At 35.6% G+C, this 14,849-nt stretch overlaps 1 protein-coding gene across 5 annotated transcripts in view; it reads right to left on the minus strand.

Moving 5' to 3' along the window:
* CRB1 (crumbs cell polarity complex component 1) overlaps nt 1-14,849 on the minus strand; it is a 274,285-nt gene that overhangs the window by 119,042 nt on the left and 140,394 nt on the right. For 4 of the 5 annotated variants that reach the window (XM_073011654.1, XM_073011652.1, XM_073011653.1 and 1 more), the window contains 2 exons: nt 12,018-12,157; nt 5,568-5,750 (listed from right to left, as the gene is read on the minus strand). In XM_073011654.1, coding sequence (XP_072867755.1) covers nt 5,568-5,750; nt 12,018-12,157 — 323 coding nt within the window. The remainder of the gene's footprint in view (nt 1-5,567; nt 5,751-12,017; nt 12,158-14,849) is intronic. The other variant, XM_007989061.3, reaches the window with a different exon arrangement.

Raw genomic sequence — 14,849 nt, forward strand, 5'->3', positions numbered from 1 at the left:
ATAATTATAGGTGGGGACTTTAACACCTCTCCTCTAAACAAGTAATAGGACTGCTAGACAGTGCTATTCTGTATCAGTAAGGATATACAAAACATGAACAACACCATCAGTCAATGGTATCTAATTGACATATATACAAATCGCCTCTAAACAATAGCAGAATACATGTTGTTTTTTAATTTTTATTCAGGCAACCATGGAACATTTACCAAGATAGATCGTATCCCGTGCCAAAAAACAAACCCCAACAGATTTGAAATAATTTGAATTATTTGAAATGATACAGAATGTGTTCTCTAGTCATAATGGCATAAAACTGAAAATCAATAACAGAAAGATAAGAGAAAAATTTCTAAACAGAAATTAAACAATTCAATTCTTATTTCTAAATAATCCATGGGTCAAAAAGGATGTCAGAAAGGAAATTTAAAAATACACAGAACAGTATTAAGGTGGAAGTATGGCGTATCAGAATATGTGGGATGCAGCTACTAAAACAGTATTGAGAGTTAAATTTATAATGCTTATATATTAGAAAAGAGAAAAGGTCTTAAATCAATAATAAAAGTTCTTACCTCAAGAAGCTAGAAAAATAAAAATAAAAATAAAAACAAAACAGAAAATAAACCCAAAGCAAGCAGAAACAAGGATATAAAAAGGAACAGAAATCAATAAAATTGAAAACAGGAAAACAGAGAAAATCAATGAAACCAAAAGCTAGTTTAAAAAAAATCAATAAAATTGATAAACCTGTAGAAAGATGGACAAAAAAGGAGAAGATGTAAATAGTCAAAATTAGGAATAAAACAGAGAAATCGTTATAGATTCTGCAGCCATTAAAAGAGTAACAAGGCACTACTATGAGCAACATTATGCTCAGAAGTTCACAGAAGAATCAGCAATATAGAAGATCCAATCAATACAATCACCCAACATGATCTAATTGACATATATAGAAATACTCCATCCAACAACAGAAAAATACACAATTTTTAGAAAAAAAGGACCAATCCCTTGAAATCCACAAATCACCAAAAATAGGTATTCTCGACAGTCGTATAACAATACTGAAATTAAATCTGCAATTCAAAAGATCCAGAAAACAGAATCTCCAGGATCAGCTGATTTCCCTGAAGATGTCTACCACATATTTAAAGAATAATTAACATCAATTTTACATACTCTCTTCCAGAAAATAGAAAATGAAGAAACATTGCCCAACTTATTTTATGAGGTCAATATTACCCTGATCATAAAACCAAAGACAGTATTAACAAAAAAAAAAAAAAAGAGAGAGAGAGAAAGAAAACTATAGATCAATAACTTTCATGAACTTAGAAGCAAAAAAGTCTTACAAAATATTAGCAAACTGAAAAAATATACACTAAGTGGGATTTACTTCAGATATGCAAGTCACATTCAGTATTTGAAAATGAACCAGTGCAATCTACCACATCAACAGGCTAAATAAGAAACTTACATGATAAATCAATTGCAGAAAAAGTGTCTGACCAAAGGCAATACCCATTTATGATTAAAAACTCTTAGCAAGTTAGGAGTAGAGAGGAACTACTTCAACTTGAAAAAGAGCATTTATAAAAATTCTATGGAGATCACAGTTAATGGTAAAAGACTGAATGCTTTTCCTCTAAAATGGTGAATGAAGCACGATGTCTGCTCTCACAACTCATACTCAACATCGTAAAATAAATACCATGTGTATTGTAAAGGAAGAAATAACACCATTCCTCTTTGCAGATGGCATAATTGTCCATGCAGACAACGTCCCGGAATCTACAAAAAGAATATTCCTAGATCTCATAGATGAGTTAAACAAAGTCTCACTATACACAATCAACAACCAAGAAACAATCATATTTTTATGTTCTAGCCCTCTAGCAAGTGGCCTCTGTTGCTTATTACCAGGAGTAACAGTCTGGACACGTTTGGCCACTGCATTTTGGTATTGGAGTCACCAAGGAAAACACAACACAGTCAAGTACTACATGGAACAATGTTTTACTCACATAGAGAAGAGACAGAGCAAGGTCAGCTATGTAGTTGGCGTCAGTCCCCTAAATAGAAGGGCCTCCTTGCAGCAGATGCGGGGCAGTTGGCGGCATGTAACCCTCTCATGCTACAGCAGAAGAACCTTTTGCCCTCCCCGCAGAAGAAAGTTATAGCAGTGGGGCTGGCTAGGTGCCATATGATACATTTGTTTAAGCAGAACAAGGGAGTACATATTGAGTCTGAAACAGGAAAAGATATTCCCACGCAAGGTGATAACTACAGCATGGGCTGCGAGGACGCTTTATCTCTTGGGAAGGAAGTGTTCTGGGCCCAAGGCCCATTCTTACGTGGCTGAGTAAGGGTTTGAAAAACCACATGCACAATACTGCCTTTCCCAACACTAATGGTGAATATGTAAAAAGTGAATTATAAACAGAATACTATCTACTATCCCTCAAGTATATACTATATACTTAGGTATAACCTCACAAAAAATGCCCAAAGTCTGTATGTGGAAAATTACTCAACAGCTAAAAAAATAAAAACAACTAGGAAATAGGCAAAAAACATGGGGAGACATTTTCCTGAAAAAGACAAACGGATGTCAAACAAGCATATATAAGATGTTCAACATCACTAGGCATTAGGTAAATGCAAATTAAAATCACAGTGAGATATCATTGCATACCTATCAAAATGACTACTAAAAAAATGTGATAACATTAAATGCTGGTGAGAATGCAAAGAAATTGGATCACTCGTACATTGCTGGTGGGAATGCAAAATGGTACAGACATACTGGAAAACAGTGTGGCAGTTTCTTAGAAAACTAAACATGAAACTATCATAGGAACCAGCAATTTTACTCCTGGGCATTTACCTTAGAGAACTGAATACTTACATTCACACAAAAGCCTGTACAACAATGTTTCTAGCAGCTTTATTCATAATAGCCGAAAACTGAAACAATCTAGATGCCCTTCAATGGCTGAATGGTTAAAACAAAACAAAACAAAACAAAACAAAACAAAACAAAAAACCTTTGATATATACATACCATCGAATTTTACTTAGCAATGTAAAGGAACAAACTGTTGATACACAACCTCGATAAATCTCCAAAGAACGATGCTGAGTGGAAAACAACAACAACAACAACAACAAAAAACCAAACAAACAAACAAAAAAACTCCTATTCTAAAACTTTATGCACTGCATGATTCCATTTATATAACATTCTTGGCATGACAAAATCATACAAGTGCAGAACAGATTAGTATTTGCCAGGCATAAGGGATGAGGAGGCAGGGAAGGAGAGAGGGGGAATCCTTGTGATGACAATTGTTCTGTATGTGGACTTTGTCAATGTCAATATCCAAGTCTGATACTGACCTATAGTTTTGCAACATGGTACTATTGAGAAAATTAGGTAAAGTATACATGGGCCTCCCTGTATATCTTAAAACTGCACATAAATATACTATTGCCATTTAAAAAGCTATTTTTAAAATGAAATGTAGAAAAATATATGTAGACATAAAAATATATGTAGACATAAAAATATGTGACATAGTAGGCAGGAGGATAAACTTAGAATCAGAAGATCTAGGTTTGTATCCCCAGTGTACCAGCTATTGTGTCCAATTGATTATCTGTTTGCAAACTTATTTTCTCTTTATTTTAGATACACAGAAAGACTAGATTTTCTAGTCTTTTCTGCAGTTAAATGTAGTTATATGATTAAATTTGACCAATAAAATGTTGGTAAAAGAGATATTCATTACTTGTAGTGGTTGGTCCATAAAACCTGCAGGTGTCATCCTCCATTTTCTTTCCTTCTCCAGTGGCTTGCTGCAGAGGAGCACAGCAAATTTAGAAGTAACATTTTGAAGCGAGGAAAACGCATAGAGGAGCCTGTGACCCTGAATCGCCATTTGTAGGACAACTGATGATGGGAACCCAGTTTTGGAATTCACATGAGTGAAACATAAGCCATTTCATTAAGCCACAGAGATTTGGGGCAGCCAGGATATCTTAACTCATATAGTCACTCCTGGCAGCTCTTCAGAAATCAAGCCCAACACTTTTTTCTGGAACATTCTACTGCCTCTCCTGTTTAGATCTGCAGATTCAAGGGGTCACCCATTTCCTTTTATTTGATGAGGCAATATTAGCATTTTCTTTGGCTTTGACAGAATCACCCCTTTATGACCCTAAAACCAATATTTTAAAAATAGTTTATAATGCCTTCACCTTATTCCAAGAAAAATATAAAGTAGCGGACGAAAATGCATACACTAGACCAAAATCAAATAATTTAGAAACAAATTTTTGAAAAGGGGCAATAGTAAGAAACAGAAACAGGAAATTTAAATATCCCCAGAGGTGAGGTAAATACACAAACATATTTCAGAAAGACCTGTATGTTTGCAGATCTCATATTTATTTCTAGCAGCTTACATAATTGGGAAATATGATATATTACAAGATTTATTTTATGCATTTAATCAGTTTAGTCATATCAAGATTTATTTGGATGCATTTTCTAAACTAGGGTAGGAAGTATGCATGATAGAATTTGTTCAGGGTAAATACCACTTTGCTGATTGACACCTGAGGGAATTTTTTCCTGTATGTTCTCCTTGAAAGGTCAGTGAATAAGGAAGTAAACATTTTCTTTATCGACCGTGCAGCAAACACTGCCACAAATCAAAGATCATTAAACTTCAAAACTGAAACATTGAAAGAGAATCCTAACTGTAAATAGACCACCGCCTTCTTTTCTTATTTCTCATGTACTTTTCTGAGAAATCCTGAACAACAACTGAAACATTTTCCAGAAGCATCACTTAATCTATTGAGAAAGAAACATGATAGAAATCTAGATTGTAATTAGTTTTCTCAGTGGTATCAATGCAATTGGGGGTAAATTGCTAGCCATTAATGAATTGGAGACTGCCTCAAAAATTCCGAAAATTTTCAGACCGGGAAGGAGACACATACAAAACTGTTCATTGGAAAACAGACATGCAAATTTCCTCTGGGTTTTAGATAAGAAATTTGTAAAACAGAAAAAACAAAACAAAACAAAAAAAGAGAGTAATTTAAATTTGATATATGGAATGACTTCAGCTATAGAATCGTTGAGGAAGATTACCTGAGACTAGGTCATTTTTCCCAGTGTAAATATAAGCACAGTAAGTTTTTTAGCAAATTTGAATAACATAAAATTTAACATCATTATCAAATTTGATAGCATAAAAATTTCAACATTTTCTGTGTATAAAGAACTTGAGTTGCACTCCAATTCCCAGCATAACATATAAAAATGTCACCCCTTTCATACCTCTTTTATCCCTGTTTTTAATATTTCTCTCGTGATTTGAGGAATTCTGACATGTGAAACAAGATACTTTTCATGCCCACAAGGGGGACCCTTTGCACCACAGCAACAGAGTTTACATAGCACAGATCCTGCTAATACCCCAGTTGGTTAAATCCATGGTCTGCCATAAAATGCCAGAAAGTCAAGTCATATCCCATCTCCTTGGCCTCACCTGTGAATCCAGGCTGACAGATACAGACATAACCTGAGGCTTCATGGTAGCTGAAAGAAGAAGGCAGTCCAGTGATGTGTCCATATTGTTTCTCTGAGGACAGCTCCACACATTCCCCATCAGACTGGCAGGGGTTACTATTGCATTCATTGATATCGATCTCACACTGGGCACCTGTGTATCCTGTAGGATAAAAATTCAGAGAAGCTGCTAAGTCAAAGGTGTTGAATCATAGAGTATCTGCCCGAAAGGAGGCTGACTGCTATACTGGCATTGATTTAACAAGTTGATGTGCCTGCCCTCAAGGAGCTGGTAAGGGGAATCTGATAAGAGGAGGCTTATGTGGAAACAAGTACTAGTAGCAGTAAAATCGCTTAAAAAATTTTGACCAAAAAATTTTAAAGAAAAATTTGATTAATAAGACCTGAAATAAAATGGGATGTCAGGATAACCTGGATTTAACCTGAACATTTTAATGAAAGGCTCCAATTTTTCAAATATTCTTCATTTGTGAAATTGTATTTTAAAATATTTCAAGAGAATAGCTGAAAAGTCAGCAAATATCCCCCAAACCAAACTAAATTCTCTTAAAACTCAAAGTAAAGGTAAATCCTTATTTCCTAACACTCAATGAAACAGAATAATAGGTTGTTTTAAATTTGCACAGACTTAGCTGGATTATTTTATTAGGACCAGGAATAAGAACAGTAAAACATAAATGATTTGTCACTTTATAGATAATTAAAATATTAAAGATCAATGAAAGTTCTCTACTTGAACTTTTTCTTTGCTTTTACAAATATGGGCAACTGTAAGAACATATACAGTTTTAGTGTATCTGAATGTTTTAACATAACCGGAACCATATTATATGCATTCTTTTTTTTTTTTTTTTTTGAGACAGAGTCTCGCTCTGTCGCCCAGGCTGGAGTGCAGTGGCCGGATCTCAGCTCACTGCAAGCTCCACCTCCCGGGTTCACGGCATTCTCCTGCCTCAGTCTCCCAAGTAGCTGGGTCTACAGGCACCCGCCACCTCGCCCGGCTAGATTTTTTTTTTTTGTATTTTTAGTAGAGACGGGGTTTCACCGTGTTAGCCAGGATGATCTTGATCTCCTGACCTCGTGATCCGCCCGTCTCGGCCTCACAAAGTGCTGGGATTACAGGCTTGAGCCACCGCGCCCGGCCTATATGCATTCTTTAGCAACTTGCTTTATTCACTCCCTTGCACAATCTACCAGTGTTAGTAATATAGATCTAACTCATAATTTTTAACCACTGCCAAGTATTTCAGAATATAGATGTGTCATGCCTTAACCATTGTCTTACAGTTTAACCTTTGTTTTATGTACATTTTTGCTATTGCAATGTTGCAATGAATATCATTATACATGGCTGTTTGTGTAAGTGTTTGAGTATAACCCTAGAGTTTATGCCTAGAGGTGGAATTTCTGGGTCATAATTTATGTACATTTTTAATTTTAATAAAAACTGCCAAACATCTCTAATTTAGTTGTACCATTTGCACAACCAGCAGTGAATGATTGTGAATGTGGCTCCAAATGTTTGCCAATGTTTTCTATCACCAAATACAAAAATTTTCACCGGTTGGTTGGATAGAATATAGTATCTCACTGTTATTTTGGTTTATATTTTCCCAGTTAATATTTAGCTGAACATTTTTTTTTTTACCATTTCATTTTTTTTCCTGTTTTTTCATTAGGCTGTTTTTCATATTGATTTATAAGAGTATTTATATATTTTGTATAGTGCAAGCCCCAAAATGTAAATTTAGTGGGATGCAAATATAACACTGATGTCGATAGGATAACATCAACTGTTTTGTAACATGGTAAGAGAAAAGTATAAAGTTTTGTAAAATTTATATTTATTGATTGATATATTTTTGAGACGGATTCTCACTGTATTGTCCAGGGTGGAGGGCACTGGTGTGATCTTGGCTCACTGCAGCCTCCGCCTGCCGGGTTCAAGTGATTCTCCTGCCTCAGCCTCCCAAGTAGCTGGGATTACAGGCGCGTGCCACCAAGCCCGGCTAATTTTTGCATGTTTAGTAGAGAGACGAGGTTTCACCATGTTGGCCAGGCTGGTCTTCCTGACTTCAGGTGATCCACCCGCCTCCGCCTCCCAAAGTGCTAGGATTACAGGCGCGAGCCACTGCGCCAGTCCTGATGTTTTTAAAGAAACACAATTCAACTTCACAGTCGCCTAAGGGCCTTTGCAATATCATTTAACTCTGCTGAGAAATGTTTTGGAAACAGAATTTACATTCGAGAATTATAAAACTTGTAAACTAAATCATAGTATGTCTTTACTTTAAATTCATTCAACAACTTCCCCTTTCACATAGAATGGAATTCAACATCCTTAATATAACTTTAAAAACTCCCTGCATTCCCACAGTCTTTGTGATGTTTTTCTCTCTTCTAGAAAACTCTCCTTCAAGTGTTTTCTTGGCTAACTCTTACTTAGTTTTCAGACGTCATCTTGTATTACTTTCTCAGAATAACTTTCCATCATGGACAGAGATAAATAAGATTCCCTTATTTTCTCTCGTGTCACCCAATTCTTTTCTTTCATTGCTCCTTTCATAATTTTAAATTATATATTTATTTGTGCGTATGGTTTCCTCCCTCAGCAGGCTGTGCGCTTCACAAAACAGAGACTGTGTTCATTTTATTTACCACTCCAATACTGAGCAATATGTAAGTGGTAGACCTTCAGTCACTAGTACTACTCAAAGACTGAAAATAACAATTTAGATTATAATCCTAGTTTAACACATAAACCAGGGAATTGACTATTAAAAGCAAATAATGAGATTATAATATGATTGCTCATTTTGTATTAATAATTTTAATAAACACCTAAATGAGATCATATGTTCAATCATAACCACAACATAAATTCTGCAGCTCAACAGTGTAATACATTTTTTACAAAAAGACCCTTGGGGCCTTTCTCAACAATCTGAAGAAGAAACTTAAGAGTCAAAAAGTTCTAAAAAAAAAAAAAAAAAAAAAGGAAACTAAAAGAACATATCCGATCCAGACCCAACAATCCTTTATAGTGACCACCCCAACAAAGACCATTCAGAGTCTCTTAAACTTGAATGTCTACTTTTTGAATACTATTATTTCATACTTAAGGTTCTTCAAATACATTAAATAACAGTTTCTACAATAAGTTTTTATTATTTGGTATTTGTTGTGCCACAGTGGACTTATTGAAGAAAGGCTGGACTCTTTTCAATTTCCTTCTCATTCTGACTCGAGACGCACATAAACCAGGTTAGGGAGGAATTTAGAATCATATAAATCCTTTTTTTGCTTTTCCGGCTCATGCATTATCTCATTCCAATCGTGAACATTAGGAAGGTTCTGATTTATAGTCTTGCCGTCCTGTCCCCACCCCTGAGGCTCTGTGGGGATTTTATTTGCTGCTCTCTTTAACCATGTATATAAATAGACTCCTTCAGTCAAGGCTATATGCAATAGTTTTAACAAGCTTTTCTATAAAACTCTGAACAAAGAAACAATATGATACTGAGTCACATCCCCGGGGTTCTTACATTATGTTTGTTTGTTAACAATTTCAATCACATCTGGGCATCAGGAAATCTTTTAAGCTAAGCATTTAAGGTGACTGACACTTCTTGTAATTATTAATTACTTCTGAAATGAGGACCCTAGGCAATTATAGCAGTGGATTCTCGCCATTGTGTTCTGTGGCAGTGGAGTCATGATCTAGAGAAACGGTCTCCTTTTCTAGAGTAGTTTGTAGTGTTAACTTTTATCTTTGTATACAACAGCAAGACAGGTTGCAAAGGTATTCAGGATATTCTAACTAGGCAATATTACCATCCGTGCAGTAATCCAGGGCAGAAATCCAGAGGCAGAACTGTCCTAAACCTGTGCCCTTTTCTTACTTCCCATGTCATTTCCACCTCCTATGTGACTCTCAGGGCTATCCCCCCACCCTTCAACCACTATTCTCTTAGTTCTAGCAAACAGACTTATCTCTTCAAACTACTGAAGAATCTTCTTCCTAGATTTCCCTGCCTTTAGTTTTATTTTCTTCTATCATCTGCCACGAAGCCAGGGAACTCTTTTGAAATTAACAAAGTAGATTTTGTTACTTCTCTGTCCCATAGTTGGCAGGGCAGATATGCAGCTTTGTGATCTGGCTTCAGTCCAGCTCCCCAGTTCCATGTCTCTACCTCCAGCCCTACACAGTCCAGCATTTTTGCAATCATTCAAAGTTCCACAATTGGACATGCTCTTTGCTTTTTTTTCTCTTTTCTTCTCCTTTTTTTAAATTTTATTATTTTTTTTAGATGAAGTCTCACCCTGTCGCCCTCAAGTGCAGGCTGGAGTGCAGTGACACTATCTCAGCTCACTGCAACCTCCTCCGCCTCCCAGGTTCAAGTGATTCTCCTGCCTTAGCCCCCTGAGTAGCTGGGACTACAGGTGTGCACCACCACACCCGGCTAATCTTTTTTTCCTTCTTTTTGTACTTTTTGTAGAGATGGGGTTTCACCATGTTGACCAGGCTGGACTCAAACTCCTGATCTCAAGTGATATGCCTGCTTCGGCCTCCCAAAGTGCTGGCATTACAGGTGTGATCCAAGGCGCCCAGCCAGATGTGCTCTTTTCTGCATGTGCCTGCCACCTTTCTTGCTTCCTTCTTTCTTCTTCTCCTTCTCTTCTTCATTTCTCAAATAAGTAATGGACTACACAACTTTCTAATTTTGATATTCATTTAACTTTTATTTAGTGCTTACTATGCTCCAGGATAAGCCAGGAGTTTTATATACATTACTGGATTTATCTCTGAAACAACTCTATCCTGTGGATAGTATAAATGAGGAAACTGAGGCTCAGAGCAGTAATTTGTCCAAAGTCACACAGCTACTGAGTACATTTATGGAACTTGCTCAGTCATCTTTAGCTTATCTAAAATGGTGCATCTTTGAGCAAGCTATCCCTGTACTTCTTTTCTATTCATTTTTACAGAATTTATTATAGCCTCTTATTGTACCAAAAATTGTACTATATACGTTTTGACATATGTCTCCCTACTAGGATTTAGGCTCCTTGGAGGAAGGGACAGTACCTTTTTTATTCCCAGATCACTATTGTTTTAGCCACTGAAATTCATGTGGCTTAAATGCTTGAATCCATGAATGAATGGAACATGTACTAGTTGGGTTTCTTGAGGTAGATGTTCTTAACTGCCTGACCATTACAAACTCCCGCCCTCATACATAATTTCCACCTCCTGGTATAGAACTTGCACCATAGTTGCCCTTTCTTGAGTTCTTAATATGTACCAGGCTCTATTTTTATAATTTTACTTTTCATAATAATACTACAACTAAAATATTTTTATCCCTCTTTTGCAGATAAGGAACTTAAAGATTGAGAGGAACTCTTATTCTATGTTTTATTCTATTTTTAGTTTTTTAAGCTTTTAAACTTTTTATTAAAAATTAAAACCCAAACACACACCATAGTCTAGACCTACATGGAGTCAGGATCATCAATATTACTGTCTTCCACCTCCACATCTTGTCCCACTGAAATATCTTCAGCAGCAATAACACACATGGAGCTGTCATCTCCTATGATAACAGTGCCTTCTTTTGGAATACTTCCTGAGGGACTGCCACAATCCCATGGATAGTGAGTGATGCTACAATGTTACGACAGCCATGACATCACTGGGTAGTAGGAATTGTTCAGCTCTATTGTAATCTTACAGGACCAGGGTAGTATATGCAGTCCATCATTGACCAAAATGTTGTTATGCAATGCAAAGCTGTGTATCAGGCAGTTTGTTTCCCAAAATAAGCATCAATATTTGCCTGTGGCCTGTAATGTAACACAAATGTTACGTACTGTTTTCTATTGATTCTTTTATCACCTCTACACTCAAGTCTAATTATCCTCTATATGTAAACTTTAGTTATGGCTTATAGATAATTAACTTTTTATTATATTAACAAATATAACTGGTTACATTACAAATGCCTAAGAGAGTAAAAGTTCCTAATAGTTTAACATTATTTCATTGGTTTCTATATATTCCTGCCATATAAAAGAACATCTTGGCAAAAAAGACAGCATCTTCCAGTGAATTTTTATCCATGAAGATCATGCTGAATTTCATCTTTCCATTGATTTTCTTCCCCTCTGTTCCCCTAGAGGGTTATGATCATTGGGCAGCTTGGTAACCTACTTTAAACAATATTTAGTACAGTGGTAAATATGTTTGAGCACTGAAGAATAAAACTAAATTAAACAATAATAGCTAGAAGAAATAATTGACTTAAAACATTTAACGAAAGTAATTTTTCATTTCATTTGCTTTAAGCGATATGTTTCTATTCTAAACAAATGAAAAATAATTGGTGGAAGGTATTTTGTCACTTACCAGGCCAGCAGTGACAAGTGTAATTGTCAACACTGTCCTCACATGTAGCATTATTATGACAAGGTTTTGACCAACAAAGAGGCATCAGGGTCTCACAGTGTGTCCCTGTGAATCCACTACCCGTGCAGTTACAGCTATATCTGGAAAGTAATGAAATTTTCATGTCAACTCTTGGTCATATTGAGATCAGATATCTTTATACTGTTTCTTCATCTGTCCATCAACCCAAGATCCATGGCACAGTCTTACTACTTCAAAAACTCTGGGGAACTATCTATACAGGACTGAATGCATGATTATTTACTTATTAATGTCTTATTATCTCTTAAAAAATTTAGCTTCATGCTAATTTTTTAAAAGTACAGCTTCATGCATATCATGACTATTCAGTTTCTCATTCATAAACTGAATATATCAAAAACTGAATATAGTACCTATGTTACAAGGTTATTGTGACAATTAAGTATGTGTATAAAGAATAGACGTGTATCTGAAGGTACTAAATATAAAGAATCCCATGTATCTGAAGGTACTAAATATGTTGCTACTAAATAGCACTTAATAAAATTGTTAACATGTTTTAAGGTGGTAGAGAATGATTTATACCATCATGGCACTCTGTTATACAGAGAGCCCATTAATAAGGTCTCATATGAAAAATGAAACCATAAATTATGAAAAACTCAGGAAAAGCCTTCATTAAATGAATTGTGACTTATGATGTTCTCTTATTTTTAGATTGCAAGAATATTTAAACCTTACTATTTCTAATTATTCACGGATTCACTGGAATTATCAAATAGCCCCAAAATACACATCTAATGAAGAAAGTTGTTGATTTTATTAAGAGGAGATTTTAATTTAGGTGAGGGTCTCCTCAAGGATTTAGTATTGGAAAAAAATGGATCTGCACACTCAGCTTAGGCAAAATGAGGATCTTGGGAAAAGAATATCTACAAATTTATAAGGCACGTAGTAGTCCTCTTCGCTATGGCTGTGTGTGTTTTTATCACCAACCAAATATTATAAGTGACTATAATCTTCATATGTGTTGTTTGAAATCTATTCACTATTCCATTTGTTCAATTAAAAATACCTACTAAAAATCTAGTATAGGTAAAACATTAGTGACAAGAACCCTGTGGTCAAAGTGCTTGGCTGGCTGACTAATGGACCTCAGTTCATGGAATTAGAAGCTCCATTTGCATAATTCCTTTGGTCTTCAAGAAGTTCTTTTTTTTTTTTTTTTTTTTTTTTTTTCCCCGCATACCTCATAGCAAACATTTTAAATTTTTGTGGGACAACAAAGTCAGGTTGTAGTGGATCGATCTTATGACTATCATCTCAAAATTTAGGCAATAAGAGATAATGGCACAATAGGGAAACTATTCATGGCATATTCAAGAGAGGGAATAAAAGATAGCAAAGTTTCAGCCTTGTTTTGTTTACATTTCCAACAGAATCAAAACGTTGTGTCATTTCTGTCCTGATGCTTTCTGGAAACAGTAGAGTAGGGAGGGGTGAGCCTCCTTTTCCTCTGAAGGTCTTGTGTGGAAACTTCCATTGTGACCTGTCTGTCTCTGTGTTGGCCAGTTACCTGTCTCCAGGAATGTAGATTTACGCCCCTAGAGCATTATTGGGGTACAACTAAAAGTCAAAGACAAGACATGGAATGTAATTAAAAGTTATATTTTATATTTTAAAAAGAGTATACAACCACATTGTTCTATTTAAAATTTGAGGGCCAGGCACAGTGACTCAAGCCTGTAATCCCAACACTTTGGGAGGCCAAGGTGGGTGGATCACCTGTGGTCAGGAGTTCGAGACCAGTCTCGCCAACATGGTGACACCCCATCTCTACTAAAAATACAAAAATTAGCCAGGCATGGTGGTGGGCATATGGAATACCAGCTACTCGGGAGGCTGAGGCAGGAGAATTGCTTGAACCGGGAGGCAGAGGTTGCAGTGAACCAAGATCACACCACTGCACTTCAGCCTGGGTGACAGAGCAAGAAAAAAAAAAAAGAGTCTGTTATTTTGATGATTTTGTTGCAAATTTTTGAAGCATATGTGCCTTTTATTGCTCTTCTTTTAACTCTGATTCACTCTGAAATTAGATTTGGGATAAATCATGTCTTATTTACTAAATAAAGAAAAACTGGATTCTGGTCCTCCTTTTGCAAAGAATTAATTCTGTGAACTTGTGGGCGTCTTCTCATTTCCCTAAACTTTAGACTCCTTATTGTAATATGGAAACATTAATACTCATCTTGCCTTCCACTGAGCTGTTGAAGGATCAAACAAGATAATTTTAAGTGCTAATCTTTTTAAAAATTGTTATGCATTTGATAACTCAGTATCACGGCTTAAACAAGTGTTAGAAAGTTTTTCAGTGTTGTGGCTTAAATAAGTATTAGAAAGTTCTTTTAAAAATGTTTTATATGAGCTCAATTACTGTTACACACATTTATTATATTCATCATATTGAGAGGTAATTTATTGCTGTTCTATTTTGCCTGAAAGCCAACGATAGACTTCAGTTTGAAGCAGAATCACATGGCTATTTCTCACCATTATGCTTTTTCAAAAATATTCACCCAATTCCCTGAACACGTGGAAATTAATTCAAGATATAAGTAATTAAATATCACTGCCCTTTCCAACATGGTCATGGTTTGTATAACATTTTTAAAGGATTTATTGTTGTCATCTGATTTATATCCTTGACATACAGATACAACCTTATATACATATATATAATAATCTATAGTTTTGTTTTTGCACCTTTCCTATCTACAACAGGTTTATTTCATGGAATTGAAAAATTGGCAA

Source organism: Chlorocebus sabaeus, chromosome 25 (assembly GCF_047675955.1).
Source record: "Chlorocebus sabaeus isolate Y175 chromosome 25, mChlSab1.0.hap1, whole genome shotgun sequence".
In the NCBI taxonomy this organism is placed as follows: Eukaryota; Metazoa; Chordata; class Mammalia; order Primates; family Cercopithecidae; genus Chlorocebus; species Chlorocebus sabaeus.